Genomic DNA, 26820 nt, shown 5'->3' with positions numbered 1-26820 from the left:
AAACAGAGGAACTGGATGAGGCTGAGCAGAGTCAGCGCAGGATGGCTGCAGGACAGGTCTGCCAGGCAGCGCGCAGGCGAGTCAGTGGTGGGAAACGGGCTGGCTTCATGTAAGCAGGCTGGCAGGTGCCCGACGAAGTTCCCTACCCTGGCATGAGGAGCCGGCACTCCCCGAGCAGAGGCTGAGCTGTGCCCTGGGCTGGCAGTGAGAACCCATAACAGACAGACACCTCGCAGAGTACCCCGTCCCCAGTGGAGACACACAAGGTATTCTGAGACCCTGTGAAGCATTTCTCTCTGTGGCCTGTGTTGTTAACACACTAGATGTAATTTTCCTCTTACAGACAGAAAGTTGGGCTTTAGTAGGGAACACACGTAATGCCTATGCCCTCCATCCCTGGCTCAAACCCCAGTCTGCGCCCCGGAGGTGAGAACGTGCCCCCTCCCACCTAGGAGAGGGAGTCAGTGAGGAGCCTGGCACTCATTTTGAGCCACTTCTCCCATCTTCTGCCTAAAGACATGTGAGCTACCAACGGGCTGTGCTGGTTTCCTAGGGCTGCCACAAATAGATGGCTCCAACAAGGGACACCCACGTCCCCACCGTCTGGGGGCTGGGGGGGCCTTCCCAGGCCTCTTCCGGCACCTGGGGGTGACTGCAGTTGTCAGCACGTGTTGGCTTGCAGCTACGTGGCACCAATTTCAGCCTTCCCATCAAGTGGCCATCCCCTCTGTCTTCTCCCCTCCTCTTCTCCACTAAGGACGACAGTCCTCATGGATTCAAGGTCCACCCTAAATCCAGGGTGATCTCATCTTAGGATCCTTAATTACACCAGCAAAGTTTCTCCAAATAGGGTCACAGTCACAGGTTCTGTGTGGGCATGTCTCTGGGGGTCACCATTCGACCCATTCCAGAGGGTGCTACAGCTTTGAGTTTCTGGGGTTAAGATACAGTGGCTGTGGCGAGGAGCCCCCTCAGCAGCACCCCCAGCCTACTACTGTCTGTCACAGAAGGACCTGGAGTGACATAGGACCTGCGGGAGGCCCCAGATCAAAGGAAGGGCTGAGTCTCTCACTTCCCTGAGTGCCCGCTTTGGTGACCACAGGTGCCCGTGTGCAGAGGTAACAACCGGACTGCTGGGGCAAGACTCTCCAGCAGCAGGGTTCTTTCTGAGCCTGTGGGCTGCAGTGAAGAGCCCCAGGTCTGTGAGTCTGTGATCAGTGTCTGGGCTCTGTCCCAAACCACGGGCCACCAGCCTAAGATACCCCCACATACGGAAACTGAGTTACGCCGACTCTACCAGCAGGGCATGCATGGGCAAATTCGGACCCCAGGCTCCCCTGGGGAGAAAGGGGGTGACAGTTGCTGTTCGGGGACAGACTTGTAGGGTGGGTCAGCAGCCCAAGGGTGCAGATGGGAGGAGTGGATGGGAGGGGCAGGAACTGGTGCTGCCTGGACTGTGGGCATCCAGGTGCAAGGGGAAAATAGGACAGGGGACAGTGAGATAGAGACCAGAGGGTTGTCTGAGTAGGGGACCCTAGGGCCAGCACTCTTGTCTCCATGGCCACTCAATGTTGGAGTAGGACCACAGCCCAGCTGCTCTGTGCCAGAAAGTCCAGACTTTGTCCCTTGAGGGGATGGTCTGTGGGTCCCAGGAGGGGGAGCTGTATGTCCAGGGAGGCTGTGTGTCCTGTGTCCTGTGTCCTGGAAGGGGGGGTCTATGTGTCCTGGGAGGGGGGCTGTGTGTCCTGTGGGGGCTGTGTGTCCTGGGGGGGGCTGTGTCCTGTGGAGGTATGGGGTGGGTCTATACTTCTATATACTTCCACTTCCTCACTTCCATCCATTTTTCTATTTTTGTGTACATTTTACTTCTGTATATAATAAAAACCCTATAATACATTGTTACTATTTTAAATGCTGATCTTTTCAATCAATTAAAAATAAGAAAAAGGGGCGCCTGGGTGGCTCAATCGGTTAAGCGTCTGCCTTCGGCCCGGGTCATGATCGCAGGGTCCTGGGATCGAGTCCCACATTGGGCTCGCTGCTCAGCGGGGAGCCTGCTGCTCCCTCTCCCTCTGCCTGTCTCTCTGCCTACCTGTACTCTCTCTCTCTGTCATATAAATAAATAAAATATTTAAAAATAAAATAAATAAAAAATAAGAAAAAGTCTCTCAGTTTATATGATTCCTGGGGGGGCTCTAGTTATATATAGGGCTGTGGGCCCTGCCTGCTCGCGAGGGGCGGGGGTGGGGCGCGGTTGCCTCTTTGAATCGCCCGGGTCCGGGGTAGGTTGCCCTCCAGTCTCCTCGGACCGGGTAGGTGGTTCTCCGCCCCCAGACGCCCCGCCACCCTGCCGCCAGGCCCCTCCCCTCTTCCCCAAGCCCGCCTCCCTCCGCACAGGCCCCGCCCCCGACACGGCCCCGCCCCTGCGCACGTGACGTTCTCGGCGCTCCCTCACCACCCTGGCCGGGCCCAGGTGGATGCGCTCGGCGCTCCGCGGCTCCCTGGCTGCGCGCGCACGCACGTCCGCCCCTCGCTTCCGGCGCGGCGGCCTCCGCCGGACAGACGGGACCGCAGCGCCCGGCCTCCCCGAGGGCATGCGGCTCTGAGGAGCGGCGGACCTTCGCGGCGGCGCCATGAACCTCCTGCCGTGTAACCCCCACGGCAACGGGCTGCTCTATGCCGGCTTCAACCAGGACCACGGTGAGGGCGCCCCTGCGCGCGCCCGGGCCCCAACCCGGCCTCTTCCGGAGCCCCCCGACCGGGCCGGCCCTCCCCCGACGCCCCCCCCGACCCGGTCCCTCCCCCGACGCCCCCCGGCGCCCCCCCGACCCGGCTTGGCCCCTCCCCCCGGCGCCCCCCGACTCGGCCCCTCCCCCGACGCTTCCCGACCCGGCCTGGTCCCTCCCCGGACGCCCCCCAACACCTGGCGACCTGGCGGGTTCTTCTCCCCGACACCTTCCACCACACCCTCCCCCCGAGGCGGCCCTTGACCGTGCCACCCCCAGTTTTGTCCTGGCCTCGCGCCCCGGCCCTGCCGGCGCCGCTCCCACTCCGGGCGGGGGGTGTGGGCCGAGGTCGGGGCGGGTCCCTCGCCTCCGGACTTTCCTGGAGCTCGGGGCGACGGCTGCATCCACTCGGTCAGCCCTCCTCCGCGGGCTCTCACCGGATTCGACGATAATCGGATTTTTCCCCGCGGCTTATACTGGGGTCTGCTTCGAAACTCCGCTTTTTTTCCTGTACCCGTTTAGGCTCTTCGGCGGATAAGCTCTAGTTGAGTTGGAAAACACTTGAGTTTCTTTTCAGCTGCGTACTTGGACTTTTTATTGACGAGTCCCGCAGGCCTACTGACCTAGTTGGGTGTAGGTCCTCGCCTGTTGCGTTGGTTTTAATGAGAAAGTGTCACTGAACTCCCTGAGCGTTTTTTGTTCTTGTTCAGTGAAACCAAAGGACCTCTAAGGACTTGACTATTGAGTGTGCCATTGGGGGAAATGGCATTTTATTTTCACGTTTTGGAATCCAGCTGAGGACCCTGGGTGATTTAAACCGCTCTTGGAGCCACGTCCGGGAAAGCCAGCAGGATGCGGGAGGGGAGGGGCCGGGAGGGGCGGGGAGGCCCGGGGCGCAGAGCTGCGTCTCCACTGCACGGTTACTAGCTTCCCCCCTGGGGAGAAAGGGGGTGGCAGCTGCTGTTCGGGGACAGACTTGAAGAGCTCTTACGTGGTCGCTTTGGAAGTTTTGTTTTTGAAGAGCATCCGAGTAGTGCTGTAGGGTCGCGCATTTGTGAAGATAATTTTAAATAGACAATGCAGTGGCTGCCTAGCTGTGGTTGGCGTGTTTACTTTGTGCTGTGCTCCGAAGGATAGGTTAAACCTGCCCACAGGTGTTGATTGTGGTGTCATAGGCGAGATAACAAGGTGGCAGGTAGAAAGAGCCATGCCAAGATAAGGAGGTTTTCATGTGGTTGGAAGAGGGCAAGTTTCCTTCCAGCCTTGGAGGTCAGTCAGGGCCAGGTTCTCGGAGGAGGTGGCAGTTAGCCGCGGGGAAAGTTTGGGAAGGGTGTGGGTGCCGTGGGCTGAGCCACGGAAGGTGGTTTTGGTTGGGCCGGACTGCGGGGATTGTGGGAGAACGTTATTTATGAGTGAGGTATGAGTTTGGGGCCAGATGTTGGACATTGGGCAATTATGTGGCTGAACGTTTTGGGGTTTGATTACCAGAGGAGGGCAGTAGGTTTTTTAATGGGTTTGATAATAATTGAAAGCTCTTTAAGGAATTAACAGTGATATAACAACTCCTTAAGAAATATGTTTTCAGGGGTGCCTGGTTGGCTCAGTTAAGTATCTGCCTTCGTCTCAGGTCATGATCCCGGGGTCCTGGGATCGAGTCCTGAGTTGAGCTCCCTGCTTGGTGGAGAGTCTGCTTCTGCCTCTGTCGTCCCCCCCCAATAAATAAATAAATAAACTCTTTAAAAAAATAATATGTTTTCAGTGGAAAGAGATGGCTAGCTGGTAGTAAGGGAGGGGAGAGGTAACTATAAAAACTTGTGATACCTTTTGTGTTTACAAACGCAAGCAGCTTAGTGACTTGAAGTCATTTAATGCAAGAGATTCGTTCTTATGATACCCGCCTTGATACTGAGTGAGGAATCTTTGAATTAAGTTTCAGTACAGTATTCGAGGCTCATAATGATGCTGATTATTTAAGAAACCAGTGAAGATTATTATATTTTTATAAAGATTTTATCAAAGATTGTTTTTAAAATACAGCTCTGTGTGGCGCCTGGGTGGCTCGGTCAGTTGGGCATGCGACTCTTAGTTTTGGCTTGGGTGGTGGTCTCGGGGTCATGAGATCCAGCAGAGCCTGCTTGGGATCTTCTCCCTCTCTTGAGAAATAAATAAAATAAAATACAGCTGTGGCTCTTAAAAGGCCATATTTCCATTGTCTGAAAAATACCCTTCTGTGAGCCCAGCTCATTTCATTTTAACAAATTGTAGGTAAAGTAAGTGTTTCTGAAGGAAAAAAATATGCTTTTATACTTAAACTTCTGATTACCCTTAGGTTAAATTCTCTATAAATTTATGCTAGATGATTGAGTTTATTACATTTTGTTTTTACTTATACTGATTTTTAATTTCTACTCAGCGTTTTTTAAATTTGAGAGAGAGAGAGTGTGCATGCGCACACAAGCCAGGGGTGAGGGTGCAGAGGGAAAGGGAGAACCCCAAGCTGACTCCCTGCTGAGTGGGGAGCCCTGTGGACGTGGGGCTTGATCTCATGACCCTGAGATCATGACCTGAGCTGAAACCAAGAGTTGGACGCTCAACTGATTGAGCCACCCAGGCGCCCCTCTTCAGCATTTTTAACACTCGTTGCAACTTTTGCTTAGAAATCATTCTTTGTTTGTTTTTAAGATTTTATTTATTTGAGAGGGCACAAGCAGGGGGAGTGGCAGGCCTAGGGAGAAGGAGAAGCAGACTTCCCGCTGAGCAGGGAGCCCAGTACGGGGCTCCATCTCAGGACCCTGAGATCATGACCTGAGCCGAAGGCAGACACTTAACTGACTGAGCCACCCAGGTGTCCCTAAGAATCATTCTTTATTTTAAAAATTTTTTAGTTGAGGGTGCCTGGGTGGCTCAGTTGGTTAAGCGACTGCCTTCAGCTCAGGTCATGATCCCGGAATCCTGGGATCAAGTCCCACATCGGGCTCCTGGCTCAGCGGGGAACCTGCTTCTCCCTCTGACCCTCTCCCCTCTTATGCTGTTTCTCTCTCTCAAATAAATAAATAAATCTTAAAAAAAAAATAAAATTTTTTAGTTGAAATGTAGTTGACACACAATGTTACATTTGTTTCAGATGTACAAGAAATCATTTTTAAAAGGAGATTTGCTCACATGTTCAAACTTTTGTCTTCTAAAAATAATTTGCACGGTGGTCTTCAAGACTCTTAAGTGTTGAGATGTACATTTCTATAATTTAGCTGCCTATTTTTTTTTTCCTATTCCCTTGGGAAACTCAAATTTTTGAGTATGTACCCTTTCTGTATATACTTGCTTATCCTGCCTGGACCAAGACCTGAGGCCACAGACTCCTGTCCTTGGCCCACTTCACTGTAGCTACGGGGAAAGGGGGTAGGGGGTGGTGGTAGTATTTGCACGTGGGCTGTATGGGAGTCGTCTCTACACGCACACCTCAGAGACACTGCACTGGAGACTATCACAATAAAGTGAGTCAAATGAATATTTTCATTTCTCAGTGCATATAAAAGTTATGTTTACACTGTACTGCAGTGTGTTAAGTGTGTAATGGCATTGTGTCTAAAGAAAAATGTACGTACTTTAATTTTTTTTTTTTAAGATCTTTGGGCACCTGGGTGGCTCAGCCGGTTAAGCGTCTGACTTCCGCTCAGGTCATGATCTCAGGGTCCTGGGATCAAGCCCTGCATCGGGCTCCACACTCAGCAGGTAGTCTGCTTGTCCCTCTCCTTCTCCCTCTGCCCCTCCTTCTCCCCTTCCCCCTGCTCATGTGCGTGCACACACACGCAGTCTCTCTCTCTTTCTCTCAAATAAATAAATAAAATCTTAAAAAAAAAAAAATTTTTCTTTATTTATTTCCAAGAAAAAGCACAAGCAGGGGGAGTGGCAGGCAGAGGGAGAGGGAGAAGCAGCCTCCCCGTTGAGTGGGGAGCCCGACACAGGACTTGATCCCAGGACCCTGGGATCATGACCTGAGTCAAAGGCAGATGCCCAACCGACTGAGCCACCCAGGCGCCCCTGTACATCTTAATTAAGAAATAGTTCATTGCTAAAAAATGTTAGCTACCATCTGAGTTTTCAGTGAGTTATAATCACTAATCACAGATCACCATAACAAATCTACTAATGGAAAAGTTTGAAATCTTGCTAGAATTACCAGAATGTCACACACAGATGTGAGTGAGCAAATGCTATGGAGAATGGTGCTGATAGACTTGGTGGAGGCAGGGCTGCCCCAAACCTTCGATTGGACGAAGCACAGGGTCTGTGAAGCAACATGGAACAAGGTGTGCCCGTGTATAGAAGAGAGCCCCCCAGTGAGTCCAGGGCCCTGTTGCCCCCCCCCCCAGCCAGCCCAGGGCCCTGTGGGGTCCCATCTGTTGGGCTGGGGCTTCCTCTGTGGGAAAAAGTTGTGTGAACATAGCAAGGATGATGCCTAGACTTCTTGGAGAGTGGTTGCCAACCTTTGGTGTTCGTAATACCTTTCCTTCTTTTTATTGAAGTATGCAATACTTACAGAAAAGTGCACAAGCCCTAAGTGTTCAGCTTGATGGATTTTCCAACCTGAACACACCTTCCAGCAGCAGCCAGGTGAAGAAACTGAACACACCTGGCCGCCCGGTGCTCCTTCCCGTCACTGCCACAGTCCAGTCTAACTTCCCGTGGTGTAGATTAGTTTTGCCTGTGTCTGTACTTTATTTTTGTTCCTGGCTTTTTTATTCAACGTCACGTTTGTGGGACATTCTCCATATTGCCGAGTATTGTTGTAGATCATTCTCATTGATGCACAGTGGTTTCCTGTGTGACTATATCAAAATTAATTCAGTCTGCCATTGGGGGTCATTTGGGTGGGTTCCCAGTTTTTGGCTATTAGGGTGTAAGAGTGCTGCTGTGAACTTTGTAATGCGTGTCTTGGCGAACCTGTGTGGCCATCTCTGTAAGGCCTACGCACCGAGGGGTAGAGCTGACAGCTGTAGTGGATCAAGCAAACAGCGTTCCAGGGTGGTGGCACTGGTTCGCCATCCACCGGCAGGTTCAGAGTTCCCTCCAAACCTGCTTTATACTTGGCGTTTTCCACCATTTTGGCTGTTCTGGTGGATGTTAATTGGACCATTAACAACCTGGTGTGTGACCGTGACAGAGGTTTCAAGGTTAGGCTTGTTTACAGGTCGGGGGAGGTCATGGGAGACCTCAGGCCACTTTCTGGAAGGCCGTCCTGCAGCAGCCCTTCCCCGCCCCCTCCCTCCCCGGTCTGCTGTGGCCACACTTGCTGGGATTGCTGGCTCGCAGCTGTCCTCCGGAAGGCATGGACTTTCTTGTTCTGTCATTGCCTCTCCAGATCTTGGTGTCTGACAGCACTCGAGAGATGTGTTAGGAATGGGGAAGCCAGGGGCGCCTGGGTGGCTCAGTCGTTAGGTGTCTGCCTTCGGCTCAGGTCATGATCCCAGGGTCCTGGGATCGAGCCCCGCATCGGGCTCCCTGCTCGGCGGGAAGCCTGCTTCTCCCTCTCCCACTCCCCCTGCTTGTGTTCCCTCTCTCGCTGTCTCTCTCTCTCTCTCTGTCAAAATAAATAAATAAAATCTTAAAAAAAAAAAAAAGGAATGGGGGAGCCAGTGGTGAGTGTTAGCAAGAGGCAGGTGTTGAGGGAAATGTGCAGTGGCAGAATGGCTTGTGGAGGTAGCTGGTGAACCCCTCTCGTGGAATTAAGTTCAGGAATGCCAGAGAAAGGCCCTGCAGGAGGAAGTTGGAGTGACTCCAAAGGCTCTTTTTCACGTTAGATGACCGAAAACGTTGTGCCGGGGTATGCACGTCGTTCACTAGCAGCCCCAGGAGGGTAGCTGTGGCGGAGCAGACCACACCGTGTTGTCCGAGCCTCTGCAAGAGCTCTTAGGAAAGTCTGCTTTCTCCAGACCCCTTGTTTTGGCTGTTCTGGGCCCTGGGGCCCTTAGCTGACATCCCACTGTGGATTAATGTGTGTCTCTTTCTCTCGCTTTCACACTTAAGGATGCTTTGCCTGTGGGATGGAAAACGGATTCCGAGTCTATAACACCGATCCGCTAAAAGAAAAAGAGAAACAAGGTAAGAGTAGTTGACATTTCGTAGTTTCTCCCTTTTTCCAGACTTCAAAGAATCTGCATTTTATCTCACAGTTGTGGGGGGGCGGGGTCCTGGTTTTGAGAAGTAAATAGGTTCATGGCCCTCTGCTGGCCTAGACGGGGTGCAGGGCTGACCCAGTGGGCGTGGCCCGGCTCTGATTTCTCCGGTGGATGTGAACTTTGAAGCGTCATGTGTCTCTGCCATGTCTTCAGTTGTCGCTAGCTGCCACGGGAGAACACGGGGTAGTGGTGCAGGCCATTCTCTCTCTTCCTGCTGAATGTGAAGTTGTAGAGAACTCAAGTGATGGGTTTAATACAGTATATGGGACTCTTGACTCTTGATAAATGAGCACTTAGAAAATATCATCTGTAGCAATAAATTGTAGTTGCTTCTGTTTACATATTTCAGTGTCTTAAGTTACGTTTTCGGGGAATGCAAGTTTTCAAAAGCTTCTTAAGTGGAATCAGGACTTCTATTGATAATACTAAAATAATGGTGATCCTTTTGCCATTTGACAGGAAAAATTGGTAAATTTTACAGGTAGACTTGTTTTCAATTTACTTTTCCCCCAAGGTATTTTTCTTACGCTTTTGGTGTCTCCTCTCTTTACTTACTTGGAGAATTAAGCACTGCCAACAGATGAACAAATCTCAGATAAATCATAGAAAATGAGAAACATCCTTTTTCTTTCTGTAGTTGTGGTTTTGGTTTTTACTCAGTGCACAGTTATATTTTCTGATGCTGGAACTGTTTCTTTCTGTCAGAGGAAGTTACTGCATCCCGGTGCTCCACTGAACAGCCCCCTTCCGTTGTCACAACTAATAACCCAGCATCAGGGACTTTCAGAAATGTTTTGCAGTGAAACCCCTTTGTCAAGTGCAGTCTTTGTACAACAGCCCTGGTGTATAAAACAGTAAGTGGTGCTTTACGTCTAGGAGTTGACTTTGTAAATTGAGGTGTGTAACTTGCATTTATTAGACACAGACAGTGTAGCCGGTAGTTAAGGGCTCAGGTTCTTGGCCCACATTGTTTGGGTGGAATCTGACTCTGCCCCTTACCAGGCTGCTGTGTGACCTGGGGCAAGTTCCTCACCTTCTCTTGGCCTCACTTTCTTTGTGTAAAAGGGAGGTGATAACTGTCTGCCTCCTAAGATTATCGTGAATATCAGTGAATTAGAATGCTTAAAACACATAGATTAGTGCCTGGCACACATATTAAGTGCTGTGTAAGCTTGTGCCTTCATCATCTGTCAGTCCAGCAGCCGTGTGCTCTTAGAGAGTGGGTCAGTGAGTGCTTCAGGCCATGACGGGAGTCTCCTGTCAGTCTTCTGAGAATCTGCCTTGTATTTGTTTTTTGGTTGCTTAGTGAATTAAGACAATTCTGCTTTATAGGGATAAATAGTGACAAAATACTTTGAAACAATTTGACTTGCAAATACTTTTTATTTAAAGTGACCTAGAGGGACCCCTGGGTGGCTCAGTTGGTTAAGTGTCTACCTTTGGCTCAGGTCGTGATCCCAGGGTCCTGGGATTGAGTCCCACATGGGGCTCCTCTCTCAGCGGGGAGCCTGCTTCTCCCTCTGCCTGCCGCTGCCCCTGCTTGTGCTCTCCTTCTCTCTGACAAATAAATAACATAGGGGCGGGGCGCCTGGGTGGCTCAGTGGTTAAGCATCTGCCTTCGGCTCAGGTCATGGTCCCAGGGTCCTGGGATCGAGCCCCACATCGGGCTCCCTGCTCAGCGGGAAGCCTGCTTCTCCCTCTCCCACTCCCCCTGCTTGTGTTCCCTCTCTCGCTGTGTCTCTCTCTGTAAAATAAATAAAATCTTTAAATAAATAAATAAAATAAAGTGACCTAGAAATTTAGGAGTTACAGGCTTAGTTTCCAGTTGAATCATTAGCAATATATTGACAGCTATTTCCTAATTAATGATATGTTTATAACAAACTCAGGATTTTTCTAAAAATACATTAGGGTGCCTGGGTGGCTCAGTCGGTTGAGCATCTGCCTTCAGCTCATGTCATGATCTCGGGGTCCTGGGATGGAGCCCCGCATCGGGCTCCCTGCTCGGCAAGGAATCCTCTTCTCCCTCTTCCTGTGCCCCTCCTTCCTTGCTCGTGTGCACGCGCGCTCTCTCTCTCTCTTGCGCGCGCTCGCTCTCTCTCTCTCTCTCTCTCTCTCTCTCTCTCTCTCTCTCTCGTAAATAAATAATCTAAAAAAAAAAATACGTTAGACAAGAAGCATTTAAAAGTCTAAGTTCCAGAGGGTTTGCCATTGTCATGCTGAGAGCAAGTATTGTTTCCTCTTGCTGCTCAGCCTAACTGGGTCTGGGGCAGTCTGTCCCTAAGCTTAGCTTGGAGTGAATTTGAAAAGGATCATGGTGGGGCCGTGCTGTGCTTTTTGATGGTGTATTTTAAGCAATCCGCCCCTGTGCACTTGTAGGTTGGTCTGCTGTTAATTTCTGGCAACTTACAACTTGACAGAAAACAGGCTGGATCTTGTTCCTGTTTTATCTTGGTGGTTTGCTTTCCTAAATGAGGAGGAAGGAAGTGTGCCTGCATTTCCGTGGTCACCCCCAGATCTGGGCTGTCGGCCCTGTTACCTCCAGTGTGACCGTGGCACTGAGTAGGTGGGATTGGCCATGAGCTGCCTCTCCCAGGTGTGCCCACCGCCGGCAAGGACTGGGAGCCATTGGAGGCAGCTTTCTCCCAACTCCCTCCCAGGCGTTGAGGGTCCTGCATCTTAATCACACTTGAAGTGGGCATGCAGCTCTGCTGCACTCCCAGAAAGCTGTGAGGCCCCAGGGAAGACTGCCTGCAATGGCAGCCTGTGGGGTCCATGTGTAGGACTTGGACTCACATCTGAGCGTGTGCTGGAAAGAAGGTTCGAGAATGATACGTTTAGATAAAATATGATATCCAGTGATTATAGAAACAAGGAATACTCATAAAAAGTTAATTTCCCTTTTCATTTAGAGACCAATTCTTCTGCGGTGCAGAGGTGATGAGAACTTGTACAGCCCCTGCTCAGTGAGCTGGCCCGGCCTGCAAGGCGGGCAGAGGGGTTCGCAGGCCTTCCCCTGTCTTCGTGTCACCCATGTTTCCCTCCCCATGACCAGTGCTCACACATGTGACATTGGCAGCCACGTGTGGGGAAGTAGAGAGGACACAGAGACCGAGAGAGAACAGCACATGACTGAGGTGGGACGCAGGTGAGGGCTGTGCGTTCCCGAGCCCACTGGGCGGTGGTCGGTGCCTCCAGCGCCTGGTGCTGCGCTGGGGCTGGGGATACAGTCATGAATAAGACGGGCAGGGTCCTTCGTGTGACACACTAAGTGTCTGGAAAAAAAGAGGTGACCTGTTGTGCACGATTCCTGATGTTACCCAGTCCAGCAGCCTACCTGACTTAACGGTATGTTGGGGGCCTTGATCCTCGTTTTGTGTGATGGGCCTCATGCTCCTGGGCTCACCCCAGCATGTCCAAGATGAAGGGACTAGAGAGAAATGGGAAGCATGTGAGGTGGAGGGGGTGAGCGGATTGTCATGACGGGTGGTGTTCCCACATTCGCATGTAGCTTTGGTTTGGCTGTGGAGAAGCAGACTATTCCATGGCCTGTTTCATGACCTCAGTGGTTCAGTTTAGGTTGGTAGAATCTTTTTATAGGGTAATTTGGCAAAATATGTTCATTTTATGCAGACACATATACTGTTTGATTCATCAATTATACCTAATGGATTTTATCTTTTTTTTTGAGATTTTATTCAACAGAGAGAGACACAGCGAGAGAGGGAATACAAGCAGGGGGAGTGGTACAGGGAGAAGCAGGCTTCCCGCTGAGCAGGGAGCCCGACGTGGGGCTCGATCCCAGGACCTGGGATCATGACCTGAGCCAAAGACAGATGCTTAATGACTGAGCCACCCAGGCGCCCTAAGGGATTTTATCTGAAAGAAAAAAATTGGAAGACCCCAGATGCTTGTATAAATATATTGCTCTTGACCCTGAACAACCGGGAATTAGGAGCGATCACACGCACACACAGACACACACAGACACACACACACACACACACACCCTGCAGTTGAAAATCCACGTGTGACTTTTTTTTTTTTTTAGATTTTATTTTATTTATTTTATTCGAGAGAGAGTGAGTGAGGGAGAGCACTAGCGGGAGGGGCAGAGAGAGAAGGTGAGGGAGAAGCAGGCTCCCCGCCGAGCAGGGAGCCACATGTAGGGGCTCAATCCTGGGACCCTGGGATCATGACCTGAGCCGAAGGCAGATCCTTCACCAGCTGAGCCACCCAGGCGCCCCCATGTATGACTTTTGACTCCCCAACAACCTAACTGCTAATAGCATACTGTTGACCAGAAGCTTTATTAATAACAGTTAACACGTATTTTGTATGTTATGTGTATCATATACTATATTCATACAATAAAGCTCAAGAAAAGGAAATACTGTTAAGAAAATCGTTAAGAGGGGTGCCTGGGTGGCTCAGTCGTTAAGCGTCTACCTTCGGCTCAGGTCATGGTCCCAGGGTCCTGGGATCGAGCCCCGCATCGGGCTCCCTGCTCTTCGGGAAGCCTGCTTCTCCCTCTCCCACTCCCCCTGCTTGTGTTCCCTCTCTCACTGTGTCTCTCTCTGTCAAATAAATAAATAAAATCTTTAAAAAAAAAAGAAAATCGTTAAGAGAAAATACATTTACAGTATCAGACTGTATTTATTGAAAAAAATCTGCCTATAAGTGGACTTGTGCAGTTCAATCCCAAGGGTCAAGTTGATAGTTAGTCCTTTCTAGCATTTCTATGAAGCCTTGAATCTACTTTTCTCACAGAGCCAGCTGATGAACTTTGGAATCACCTTGAATGGCCATGGCTGATCTTCATTTAACTTCTAACTTTCAGAGGTGTTGCTTCCTCACTTGCCCTTTGCTGTGCCCTCCCTGTGCCAGGAGTTCCGGTCGTTGCTGACCAGAGTGCAGAGCTGGTGAGAACAGGATGGGTGGTCCAGCTCTGCAGCAGAAACCATCCAGAGTGGGGTTCGGTTCTCTGAGCCCCAAACTGCTCACCGGGTTCCATTACCTTCCCTGAATGAGCATTGTTGGTCTTCCTTTTGTCATGGAGGACATCTGAAAATCTGCTGACGTTTTCCTCTTAACGTAATTCACCAACATTTTTGAGCATTTCAAGCCAGTGGAAGAGGTGTTTAAAGTGATGAACTCTGCTTTTACGTTAAAGCATTTAGCATGCTTTCTTAGAGCTTGGAGATTTTGCTACCCCTTAAAATAGGAGTTTTCATACATTTTGGTATGTTGGCTTCTTAGGGTGCTGGGTGCTCAGCATTTATACCTGGGGAACACAGCTCATGAGGACAGGCTGCTGAGGGAGGTCCAAAGCCCACGGCTCTTCCTCTTTCCTGGCCAGCTGGCAGTCTCATTGCTGATGGTAGTCAGGTATAGATCGCTGATGAAAGTCAAATGCTGAGTGTTACCTTTCCCTTTTTTCTGTATTTAAATTGCAAAATATACATACTAACTTTTTTTCAATATCATTTCAGAATTTCTGGAAGGAGGAGTTGGCCATGTTGAAATGTTATTTCGCTGCAACTATTTAGCTTTAGTCGGTGGTGGGAAAAAGCCAAAATACCCCCCCAACAAAGGTAAAGTGATGGTGGGCTTAATGACCATGCCTTCCATGTTATAATGTCTGGAACTTTCTAGAGTGTCTTGGTGTTTGCGGCTACATTTGCTCTTCCCTGGTGGCCCTGTGGAGTATGAAGGACCAGTCACTGACAGGAGGCATCCAGAGAGAAAGTCTTGTCCCTGCTGTTCCCAGGAGAAAAAGTGTGTGGCAAGGTCACCTGTTCCCATCGACATAAAGCACGTGCTTTTCATTTTTTTAAAATATGTTTTATTTTATTTTTTTTTTAAAGATTTTGTTTATTTATTTGACAGAGAGAGACACAGCAAGCGAGGGAACACAAGCAGGGGGAGTGGGAGAGGGAGAAGCAGGCTTCCTGCCGAGCAGGGAGCCCGATGTGGGGCTTGATCCCAGGACCCTGGGATCATGACCTGAGCCGAAGGCAGACGCTTAACGACTGAGCCACCCAGGCGCCCAAGCACGTGCTTTTCAATTAATGTTGGCTAAACGGGGCATGCCATGCCTCTGGACCCCATTTTGTTCTGAGTATTCGACTGTGGGTTGGTATCATAAATGTTATGTGTTCATTTTAAAGCAAGGTATAGGAAGGTTATTTTTCCTACAAAGAGCCATTGACTCACAGAAACATTGATTTGGTTGCCACGTAGAACAAAAAACCATGTTGGCTCTAGGTTTAAGAATATTGTGTTTGGTATGTGTGTATAAATCTGTGTGTGTTCAGAGAGACTGTGGGGTAAAAGGTCTGGCTTCTAAAGTAGGGGAGAAACAAAAGCTTCACCAGCCACAGTGTGTATACACCTGATACCTGTAAACCCAGGTATCCGTGGAAGCAGGTAGAGCACCAGAAGAGGGGGGAGGTGGGCTGCGGAGATGGGTAAGGACAGATCCAGGGACTTTGAATACCAGCTGAGGGTGTGATCGGGAAAGCATCGGGAAAGAGGGGAGTCAGGTGAGCACAGAAAGGTGCAGGGTCCTGGATGATCCCTGGCAGGCTCTGGGGCCCCGGCGTGCAGCTCTCAGAGGGGCCTGGTGGACAGTGTGAGTGGGGGTGGGGAGTGGGACTGCCTGCAGTGGTGTGCTTGGACCCTTCCAGCTTGTCACGACCAGGGCTGAAGGGCAGAAAGCCTGGGCTGCTGTCTGGGTCGTTGCCAGCAGGGCCTGTGGCTTAGAAGTTCTGAGAGAGGCCATCCAGAAGCCACATAGAGGCCACCATGCTCAGAGTGCAGGGATGGGGGCACCGGGGGAGAGGGGGCTCGGTTGGGCATCTGAGTCTTGATCTCAGAGTTGTGGGTTCGAGACCCACGCTGGGCATGGAGCCCAGCATGGAGCCTACTTAGAACTCCTTTCCAGGGGCGCCTGGGGGGCTCAGTCAAGCGTCTGCCTTGGGCTCAGGTCATGATCTCAGGGTCCTGGGATCAAGCCCCATGTAGGGCTCCCTGCTCAGCGGGGAGTCTGCTTCTCCCTCTCCCTCTGCCGCTCCCCCCACTCATGCTCCCCCCCCAGTAAAGAAATAAAATCTTTTATTTATTTGAGAGAGAGAGAGAGAGAGAGAGCATGAGGAGGGGGAGGGTCAGAGGGAGAAGCAGACTCCCCGCTGAGCAGGGAGCCCGATGTGGGACTCGATCCCAGGACTCTGAGATCATGACCCGAGCCGAAGACAGTCGCTTAACCAACTGAGCCACCCAGGCGCCCAATAAATAGAATCTTAAAAAATAAATAAATAAATAAAATAATTCCTTTCCCTGGGCTGCCTGGGGGCGGGCACACGTCCTGCTGCTGGGTCAGCCTTTGCCTTGAAGCATGTTACTGATCACTGAAGAGGAAAGAGAGTCCAGAGCCTGGCCCTTCCTGTGGCACTGTGGCTTTTCAATAATGTCAAAATTGCTGCTTGAATTTACTCTTAATATTTTAATAGTTATAAATTAAGATACACGGTGTTGAAATGTGGAGAAGCTAGTGTCTTCGGTTTGTGAAAACCAGTAAAATGAGACTCGAGGACACTGGTCATCACAGTGCAACAAGGCAAGTCCCAGCTGCGGCTGCACACGCTGTTCAGGCAACACCAAAAGGCCTTTTCTTACTTAATCAGGAGCTTAGAGGACAAAAGAAGAATTCCAGAATTAGTGAATGTACCTTTTGCTATCGGGAACTGTATTAAAAGACAGACATGCCAAATCCTGGGTATACATGTAGAATTTCCAGCACACCAGGATGGTGGCTTGCAGCCCATGGAGACCACGGGGAGCTGAAGGTCACCCCAGGTCTGTGGATTTTTCTCTCTGTCCGGGGCATTGTGTCTGGTCACTTTGCTTTTGTGAGTGAGAATTCGAGCTGCTGGCTCTGGGGCTCCATCATGCTGTTTCCAGAAATTTCTGAAAATAGAGTTCACTTGGATTTGTGACACCCTTGACATGGCTCATCTTTGGGATTCTGTCTGGATTGGGCCAGTTTACATTTGTTTTGAATTGCAGATTTTTTGGTGTGAGGTTGCAGAGCCAGAGAAAGTTTACTTGGGAACTGCTTTACAAGTTCAAAAGTGTATGTGTCCTCTGCCCAGAAGGTTATTATATTTCAGTGAGGTGACTGTGGACTGAGGTTCTGTCCCACTTACCAACATGCTAGACCACTTTAGGGACTTGGGAATGAAGAGATTTATCAGAGATGGCATTTTAAAGGAGTAACAACAGAATTCTCTGCTTCATTTTGAATGGTTATAAATTTTAATCTCTTCGATAGTAAATAATTTTATAAAAATAAAAGTTTGGTAGTTCTCTTAGGTGTTGTTATCTTTTGATTTGAAATTGAGGTCACTGAGTCCATTCTGGCAAAATTTACCCCTAAATCTCACCTCCAGGACTCTTGGTGGTCATGGTGTCAGGACCTTTAGGGGAGACATTCATTGCCTTCCACCCTTGGTCACCTGGCCCATGACCTGCTGAAGCTTATTTTCCCTCACCTCACACTCTTCCTAGACAGCTTTGTAAGAGAAAGATGCAGAAGATAGAAAATATTTGGATACCACCCTCCCCCACACCTCTCCCCCAGCTCAGTGCTGCTCGCCGTCCTCATCCTCAAAGGTTATCTGTAAATTTTCTCAGCCCTCGGGATGCAAACTATTAATGCTTCATAAAGTACTGCAGTGTGAGCAGCAAAGTGAGACCAAAGAAGAGCAAGAACAGTCGGGCTGGGGTTGAGAGTAATCCCCAGCCCTGGTTTTTTAATCCATTAAAACTGAAGCCTCTTTTTTCTTGATCCAGGTGTCTCTCTAGCACTCCAGCAGTAGTTGTTGTTAGGCTTGCTTTTGGCTCAGGCAGGTGAAACCGAGGAAAGAGGGGTGGGGAGAAGTTTGCCTGACAGCTAGGCGAGGTTGGCAGAAAGGAGGTGTGCGTGCGTGTGTGTGTGTGTGTGTGTGGTGGGGGGAGACTGGGCTGGGGTACTGGAAGGGAAGAGCGGGGAGGGAGCGGGTGAGCGCTCTGCTCTCAGAGACAGCATTGCGAGGGGTGGGCTGCACGTGTCCCTTGGGTCTGAGACTGGGCAGTGGGAGAGCAATACTTCCACCTGGTCAGAGATTCATGAGGTCAGGACCCTTCTGCGAGGCCCCACAGGCTGTGTATTGTTGTGCCCATAAGCTCTCTCTGAAATTTCAGTGATGATCTGGGATGACCTGAAGAAGAAGACTGTTATTGAAATAGAATTTTCTACAGAAGTCAAAGCAGTCAAGCTGCGGCGAGATCGGTAGGTTTACTATCTAAGTTTCTCTGAAGACGGCTGAAATACTTTCATATTGAAGGAAGAAACATGTTTGGGAAAATCATGTCTTCAGATGTGATGATTATAGTTTATGACCCAAAGGACATGCGATTCTCTGTATTGCTGCAAAGAAGGCGTGAGTTTTATGGGCTTCCACGGATCGTTTAGAAGCAGTTTGTCAGTGGACGTGCCTGGCAGCAGCGCTCAGTGGTCCTCAGTCCTTCAGAGGACGGTCCCCATCCAGCAGGTTCCCGCTGAGGACACGAGGGGTGAGCCTTCCTCACTCTCGGTCCAGCTTTGCCACGCGCTGCCTCAGTAAATGTTACCAGCTGGAAGGTAAAGGAAGATACGGAGACTCCTTAGTGAGAAGGTGGCATTGCTGTTACCTGTTGAAAGTAGCAGGCTTCTCTCAGCCGTTGCTAGCATGGTGTTTAGGAGAACAGAAGTTTTTACTAGTACATTCAGCAAGATAGAGTTTTGTTAATTTGGATTTTAATTTGGTGTGATTTACATCTTATACTCCGCTGTGGAAGGGGCAAAGATGCTGAACAAGGTGAATGTGAATAGGGGACTGTCATACCTGCATTCTTAGGTTTGTGACTTCCGGTAATGTTGATTGTTAGGGGCCCCTAATCAAATCCTGGAGCCAAATCCAAGGACCTTCCAGTTTCCAACGTTTCTAAATTATCCAGACATATCTAAAAGTGTATATAAAGAAAATTTCTTTGTTTTCTGCTCCATGTACTCTACTTGGTTCTTATTCTAGATGAAATATTTGATGAAAATATCCTTAAGCCTCAGGAAGGTCCGTTAGTCAGCCTGTACCCAGGTGTGCAGGTGAGAGGTGCTTGTCCATCAGTGCCTGCCACACCCCCAGGGGCTCATGGGTGACCTCCAGAGACCTTGCCTTTGTGGGGCTCTGACTCAAGAATGATCCTTCTGCTTGTGCTGTTTGGACTGTTTCTAAGTTTCAAAATAATAAGAACAAAAATCACAAAATGCTTGAGTTTTGCTTTTGGGAATAGGAATTCTGATTGTGTATTTTTCTTTGCAGAATTGTGGTTGTTTTGGACTCAATGATTAAGGTGTTTACGTTCACACATAATCCCCATCAGTTGCATGTCTTTGAAACCTGCTATAATCCTAAAGGTAAGAAATGCAGAGGAGTAATGATGGAAGTTGGCTCTTTGATGTTCCGTCCAGGTGGAGACCGGTGCCGGGTGCCCTCCTCTGCGGCAGGTCTCTGAGTGGCACTGCCGTGGTCAGATGGGTCCTGAGACTCACTGGGGGCACTCTGACGGAGACAGGCTTCTTGTTCTTCCTCCTACACCCTTTTCCCTGGGTGCCCTCCACCTCCTCCTGGGCGAGCTCTCTGGGCCGCATTGCTCACACCAGCACCTGGTCTGCCAGGGAGTGGCTGAGACCCCCCTCCTACCACGCGGGGGTGGGGGGTGGAACGAGGGAACTTTCCCCCTGTCGTCGTCAGCCGTTCAGAAGCTCCTTGGGCGACCTTGGAATTGTGTGTTTTCACTGAGTTCTGAGGGGTTTCATTCCCTTTTTCTTCGGAGCAAGGATTGCATGTGACTTTGTTCCTCATTATAGCACCTCAATTTCTTTTTAAAATTTTTAGTGTTTTTCTTCTAGCTTTATTGAGCTGTAATATACATAAAACTCACTCATTTTAACTATATCGTTCGATATATTTAGTCATTGTAAACAGCCGTGAAACTACCCCCACAGTGGGAAAGAGTTCCAGGTGGCCCCTTTCCCCACCTGGCCTTCAAGTTTTGCGGTCTTCCTCTTAGCCTAATATTTCTTAGGTTCCTCCATGTGTTATGTATATATTCTTTTCCTCATTTTTATTCCTAAGTAATACTGTATAGTATGGATATACCAAATTGTTTATGCACTCCAGTGTTTGGACCGTTATGAACAGAAGTTGCTGTGAATGTTCACAGACACGTCTTTGCCTGGAGGAATTGTTTTATTTCTCTTGGGTGAATACTGAAGAGCACATCTGCTGGATCATATATATTGTCATGATGTGCCCATGTTTATAAAATACTCATAAATGTTTTCCAAAATGGTGGTGTCTTCTTGCACCCCCATCAGTGACCTAGGAGGGCTGGATGGCAGCACATCCCTGCCCCAGCACTTGGTATTGTCACTCTTCTGAACGTGGGGTGTTGCCTTGGGACTGGTATGTCCCTGGGGTTTTGTTTGCATTTCTCTGAGGACTGGCGGTGTTGAGCATCTGGTCATGTGCTTGTTGCCATTCAAACATCTTTTATGAGGTGTCTTCACGTCTTTTCCTGTTTTAACTTTATCTTCTCACCGACTTGTAAGAATTCTTTGTATATTCTAGATAAGGCCCTTTGTCTATCACTTTTGCAGATATTTTCAGTGGGTCTGTGGTTTTTTGCAAAACAAAGATTTTCTTTTATGTGTTCTTCTAGAAGCTTTAGATCTTAAGTTAGGTCTTTATTTTTTTGTGTATAGCATGAGACAAAGGCCCAGATTGGTATTTTTCTTTATGAATATCCGACTATTTTTTTCTGCAATGAATTATCTTGGTACTTTTTTTTTTTTTTAATCAAGTAAGTGTAAGATTTTTCTGGACTCTCTTTTCTGTTCCAGTGATATGTCCTTATATCAATACCATACTGCTTTGGTATCAAGAGCTTTAAAATAATTCTTAAAATTAGGTAGTGTAAGTTCTCTAATGTTCTTATTTTACAAAAAATTTTTGGCTATTCTAGGACCTTGCCTTTCCTTAGGATGTCTAGTGTCAGCTTGTCCGCTGTTTCATAAAGCCTGCAGGAAGACTTGGATCGGACCGGACTGACCCTGCAGGCAAAGTACACCCCAGCCGTGACCACAGTAGGTCGGCTCAGATCAGCTCTCCATCCATCAGAACTTTGGTTCCCTTCTACACTGTGGTCCCGTGTCTGGTGCAGGCCCTGTCAGACTTATTCCTAAGTATTTGGGGTTTTGTGCAGTTGTTAGTGGAGTGTTTGTATTTCACAATTTTGTATTCTCAGTGGCTGGCACCATGGAAGGTGGATATGTGACAGTGAATGTTTCCAGTTACGAGGCAGTCTCAGTCTCCCGGGACTTAGCCTTGTCTGGCCTTCTAATACCTTTTACAATGAAAAGATGTTGTGATTCTGATATAAATGAAAACCCTAGGGGGCACCTGGGTGGCTCAGTTAGTTCGGCATCCAGCTCTTGGTTTCGGCTCAGGTCGTGATCTCAGACTCATGGGATCGAGCCCCGCGTTGGGCTTTGGGCTCAGCATGGAGTCTGCTTGAGAGAATTCTCTCTCCACCTCCCTCTGCCTCCCACCCTGCACGCTCTCTCTCTCCCTCTCTGTCTCTAAGATAAATACAATCTTAAAAAAAAAAAAAATTAAAACACATGAGTAAGTCTTATTTTTTTTTCTTGTGAGCTAGAGGACAGACAATAGGTTTTGTTTGGGTAAGGCAGAGGCTTTTAGACAGTCGTGAGTGCTTGATGGGTTCTCTCCATCTCCGATCAGGCCTCTGCGTCCTGTGCCCCAACAGTAACAACTCCCTCCTGGCCTTCCCGGGCACACACACGGGCCACGTGCAGCTCGTGGACCTGGCCAGCACTGAGAAGCCGCCCGTGGACATTCCAGCCCACGAGGGCGTCCTGAGCTGCATTGCTCTCAACCTGCAGGGAACAAGAATTGCAACCGCATCTGAGAAAGTAAGTGCGTGTCCTCCCGTGACAGCTGCACAGCTGCCCCGGCCGCCCTCGCAAGGGCCCTTGCACTCCCAAGGACTTAGCGTGCGGGCCCCGCGGAAACCAGCCCTTCCCTGTGGGCTCTGACTGCTCACGGGTTCTTCGCCACCTTCTCTTGGGAATCACGTCGTAGTTGACATAGACCGTTGAAAAGTCATTTTACTTGGTGAAGCCTCATCTTTTTGGCAGCAGAATAGAATCACTGTGCTTTTTTCTAACCGGCCATGGGAGTTACAATGAAGATGTCACTGCTCTAGACAGAGAACTGACAACCCCCCAGGAACACGTCCGTTCAGGCTGTGGGTTCTCTCAGGCGTCTGCCGGGGCAGTAGGTGCAGGGGGTTAGTGGAGGGCTGGCACCCAGGGGTCTGGCTCCTACCCAGTGCTGTTGGGCCAGAGAGCCACCACCTTAACTCTCGGGTACAACGGAGGGAAAAGTTGAGTTTTAGATGATGTGGGCGAGTTGGGAAGGGGTTGTATGGACTGATGGGTTTGTGAGTATAATATTCATTTCAAAAAACTAAAAAGTTGTGAATGATAATAAAACACTTCACTGTTTTTCAAAGGGGACCCTTATAAGAATATTTGATACTTCATCAGGGCATTTAATCCAGGAACTACGAAGAGGATCTCAAGCAGCCAATATTTATTGGTAAGAAGCCCCCCACCCCCATGTCCCCTGAGTGACTGAGTCAAACAGGGCTCGTGTGACTGAGGGAGAATCAGGGCCCCTTCCTGCTGTAGAGGGTCAGGTGTCAGCTTGTTTTATTATGACTGACTATAGATCGTTATTATGGGAACACGTACAAAAGTTAACGAGATTGTAACAAACTACCATTGACCCTGCCTCCATGTTTGTCGGTACTTGCCAGTTTTATTTCTTCTCCACTGTTCCTCCAGCTGATTTTTCTGTGGTATTTTAAGGCAAACAGCAGAGACCTTGTTGGCTCATCTGTAATCCCTCGGGGTCCGCAGCCCTGCCCTGCTGGACCCCCTGCTTGGGCGGGTTTCGTTCTTGGCGCCTGTGGCCTTTCCAGGTGCCCGCAGCATTTGGGTCTGTGTGATAAACATGTCATTAACATGTGTGTTTACTGAATGTGCTTGCGGAGCCCTGTGGGGGCTCTCCCCTGCGTCTCCTCGCAGGGCCCCTCCAGCCAGAGTGGGGGCCTGCCCAGCCCCAGTGATGCCCACCTCCAGGGGCCAGGGGCGTTGGAGGGGAGGAGTTTTATCACCTGACTGGCATGTAGAGGTGGCCTCAGGGACCCCAGAGCCTCAGGGTGGGTCCACAGGAAGTCCCTTCCCCTCCCGGGTACCTAGCCTTACCAGTGTACCCAGGGAGGGGCCCTGCTGTGGCACGCTGGGTTGTTGCCCAGTGTGGACCCTCAGGTTCCATGGAGAGCACTGCAGGCTGATTAATGGAGGGTGGTGGTGCTAACAATTGCTGTCTGGAATTCGAGAAGGCCAGGGTTTGAGGCGCCAGCTCACATAGCGGCGTGGTGCTGCGGCTGGGGGCCGGGCCCCTCTGCATCCACATGAGACCAGAGCTTCATCTGATTTCTCTGCAGCATTAACTTCAATCCGGATGCTTCCCTCATCTGCGTGTCCAGTGACCACGGCACAGTGCACATTTTTGCTGCTGAAGATCCAAAAAGGAATAAACAGTCTAGGTAGGTTTCCCAGAGTTAAGAGCACTAAGCCCCTCCTTCAGGCACATTCGGTGTAAAGTCACAGTCGCTCATTGGGTTGTGTGACAAGGCACGGCTGACCCTCACACGGCACAGGAGTGATGTCCACGGGCCACGGACACGTGGTACAGGGTAGTGCCGTGAACATATTTTTCTCTTCCTTGAATTTTCTTTTCTCTAGCTTTCTTGTAAGAATATGGGATGTGTGGTACATAAAATGTACAGAATAGGTGTGAATTGACCATTTGTTACTGGTTAACAGTAGGCCCTGAGTTAAATTTTTGGGGAGTCAGTAGTTATACACGGAATTTCGACTGCAGGGGGTTGGTGTCCCTCACCTGTTCATTGCTCAAGGGTCCACGGTATCTGATGCGAAAACGGGCATCGTTATTGGCCTCGTCTTTAGCTCCTTAGACAGAGTCTGATTAGGATCCAGTCACCTTTCCTGTGATTTAGGACTCGGACCTGAACCCCAGTGCCTGTCCTCATGTTTGCCATGTTTAGCAAAGTAATTTAGTCACAGTAGAAACCTCTACCTCTTCTGGTGCTGGTGGTTTCTGGGGTTACCATGAAGCCACTTTAAGCACTTTGTTTTTTTCATGTGAGAAATAAAATTAAAAGGAAATATAGAATTTAAAGTATCTGGGCTCAGGCCAAATGAAAGAGAGCTGTGTTATTTCACCTTCGTTATGGAGACGTAACTGCCTTTTCTCTCCCCCCCCCCCCCCCCCAGTCTGGCTTCAGCCAGTTTCCTTCCAAAGTACTTCAGTTCCAAGTGGAGTTTTTCCAAGTTTCAGGTTCCCTCAGGCTCTCCATGCATCTGTGCCTTTGGAACAGAGCCAAATGCCGTCATTGGTAAGTGGTCCTTGAGCTGGCGGCCCCGTGCTCGCTTTCCTGGGGGCCCGGGGGATCCACTCGGGGGTCTGCACAGCCGTGTGGGGTGACGTCAGCCCCCTGCCCTCCAGGGTTTCCCAGGAAGTTGTGGGGGCATGTCATTTGGTTTTTGAACTGATGACCAGACAGGGTTTTTCCCCTCCACACATAAGTCGAATACATGCACCACCCCAGAGCAGTTGGGGTTCCTGGCCACGCGTGTGCTCAGTCAGGAATGGGGGGCGGTCCCTTGTCACCCATGTTCACTCTGGGTCGCTGCCCAGAGTGAGGCCATTTACAGTTCAGCTCAGTGAGGTCTGCTTGCTGTTAACGTTGAGGGGAGAAACACTGTGAGTAAAATGGTCTCCTTCTGTCTCAGCGATTTGTGCAGACGGCAGCTACTACAAATTCCTATTCAACCCCAAGGGGGAGTGCATCCGGGACGTCTACGCACAGTTTCTAGAAATGACCGATGACAAGCTGTGACTCCACCGGGAGTGCAACCAGCACCCACAGCCGGCCACCCCCGAAGCGCTGCGTGTGCCCTTCAGACTCTTGGGGCGGGTGCCGGTGTGGGCCTCGTGGGTCAGCGGCTGGAGGACTGCCCAGGGACCTTGGTCCTGAGGCCATTCTGTGGTTGTCTGTTTTCTTGAGCAGGGCTTCCCATTTCCAGTATTAAAGGACGAATCATCATCAAGGCAGTGTAGACGCTCAGTGGCTCTGAGCCGCCCGGGGCCCAACTGCTGGCCCGCGACCTTTAGTTCAGCTTTGACGCTAGCTTCTGCCCTCCCACCTGCGCCTCCCCGTGCACCTGGGGGCTCCGTGCACATGTAGGGACTGGCTTGGCAAAAGGATGGACAAATAGAAATTTGTTTTGGCAATAGATTCCATCATTTTTACTGAGTCTGTAATGGGGAAATGAGCAAATGTGTCAATGCGAGCTCTTGCATTACACCAGATTTTTAAATAGAACCAGAATACCAGCAGCTTGCCTTAGAAAAGGAGAGAGGAACTCCTTCTCCCCTCTGAACATGACGCAAAGAGACAGCCGCGTCAGAGAGCCTAGGCTGGGCGTCTCCCTGCAAGCTGGCGTCCTGGTCTCCCGGGCCTGTGGCGCGGCCGTCCCCGTCTGTCTGTCTGTCTGTCGGAGCTGTTGGCGTCGCCCGCGGCGAGCAGAGCGCTTCGTGTGCCCCGCGGGTCTCCTGAGTTTCCCCGTTGTGTGTAGGGAGCAGAGTAACACGGAGACGGTCACTTAATTTAGAGGATGTAGAGGGAAGGGCTGGGCACCGCAGCGGCCGGGCCGGACCCCGGGGCAGGAGCGGGAAGCCTCAGCCGCCGCGCCCGTTGTCGCTCAGAGCCGCTTACTAGCATTCTGAGAAGGGAAGGCACGTGATGACATTTCCCAGCATCGGTGGCTAAAACAGGTTATGGGCTGTGTTGTTAGTACTCCCAGAGGTACGTATTCCGTTTTCTTAAATTCCTTTTACAGAAGCCTAATTGTATGGTTTTGATTTCAGGTTGTAAACCTTGAAAGTCTGCGGCGGCAGCTCCTGGTTCTGCCAGTTCTCTCTGTCATGTAATCAACTAACTTTGTGTGTGGATTTCAGTGTAAAGTATGCATGTTACTTTGGTGTGTATTTAATCATGAAATTTAATTTTGCACTTATTTGTAATGTTTCTTTTAAATAAAAGTGACTAATTTTGTTGTACTCTGTATCCGTCAAGGGAGAAGAACTGTGTTACAAAACCAAACCCTAGTTTTGGAATCTGCCAGACTCCGGGCTGCCTGTGTGGGGGCGGGGGCCCAGGGTTGGCGTCCGCCTGTGGGCAGGGCTGAAGGGCGTGCCGTTCACTAGCGGTGTGTATGCTCTGTTGGGCACGCTGTGCCCGCTGTCGTGGCGCCTGTGTCCTGTCCCGTGCCCGGCCAGTGTTGTGGTGACTCATCTAACACGTCAGCCCTAACCGTGCATCGGGGCCGAGGGGGACCCTTCACATTCATACAGTTACTAGTTTTCCCCGAATACAGTCCCTCTAGTGTATCCAGCTCTACATCAAACTAGGAGAAAAGTTGTGTGAGAAAGCACAGCTGCCGCCGTGCGTGGAGACTGCTGGTAGGGCTGGCGGGGAAGGCGCGGAGAGGCGGTACCCGGAAACCCAGGAATGTTCTGGCATGCCCTGTTGGAGTCCAGGGTGAGAGCATGGTCCTGGCTCTGCTGCGCCGGCTGCGACCTCGCCTCCTCCATAAA

At 50.1% G+C, this 26820-nt stretch overlaps 1 protein-coding gene across 3 annotated transcripts; it reads left to right on the top strand.

The window, feature by feature from the left end:
• Nucleotides 1–2507: 2507 nt before the first annotated feature.
• On the top strand, nt 2508–26283 carry WDR45B (WD repeat domain 45B). 3 transcript variants are annotated; one of them, XM_036092983.2, is made up of 10 exons: nt 2508–2700; nt 8754–8828; nt 14398–14499; nt 18149–18236; nt 19306–19400; nt 21790–21980; nt 22583–22668; nt 23582–23683; nt 24435–24556; nt 24954–26283. In XM_036092983.2, exons 1-10 carry the CDS (start codon nt 2634–2636, stop codon nt 25058–25060), a joined length of 1035 nt encoding a protein of 344 aa, XP_035948876.1. In that variant the 5' UTR covers nt 2508–2633; the 3' UTR covers nt 25061–26283. The 3 variants fall into 3 exon arrangements, with proteins under 3 accessions (XP_035948876.1, XP_077922435.1, XP_035948882.1); XM_036092989.2 differs by lacking the exon at nt 2508–2700 and adding an exon at nt 14165–14293; XM_078066309.1 differs by lacking the exon at nt 14398–14499.
• Nucleotides 26284–26820: the final 537 nt, after the last annotated feature.

Source organism: Halichoerus grypus, chromosome 2 (genome assembly GCF_964656455.1).
Source record: "Halichoerus grypus chromosome 2, mHalGry1.hap1.1, whole genome shotgun sequence".
NCBI lineage: Eukaryota > Metazoa > Chordata > Mammalia > Carnivora > Phocidae > Halichoerus > Halichoerus grypus.
Note: the sequence above shows the minus strand (reverse complement) of the source record. Positions and strands in the feature narration are given on the sequence as shown.

What these genes read in the sequence shown, in the direction of transcription:
- WDR45B (XM_036092983.2), top strand. Translation starts at nt 2,634, where the DNA reads ATGAACCTCCTGCCGTGTAACCCCCACGGCAACGGGCTGCTCTATGCC. An exon ending in AACCTGCTATAATCCTAAAG is followed by an intron (nt 19,401 to 21,789) that starts GTAAGAAATGCA and finishes ATCTCCGATCAG; the next exon opens with GCCTCTGCGTCCTGTGCCCC. An exon ending in AGAGCCAAATGCCGTCATTG is followed by an intron (nt 24,557 to 24,953) that starts GTAAGTGGTCCT and finishes CTTCTGTCTCAG; the next exon opens with CGATTTGTGCAGACGGCAGC.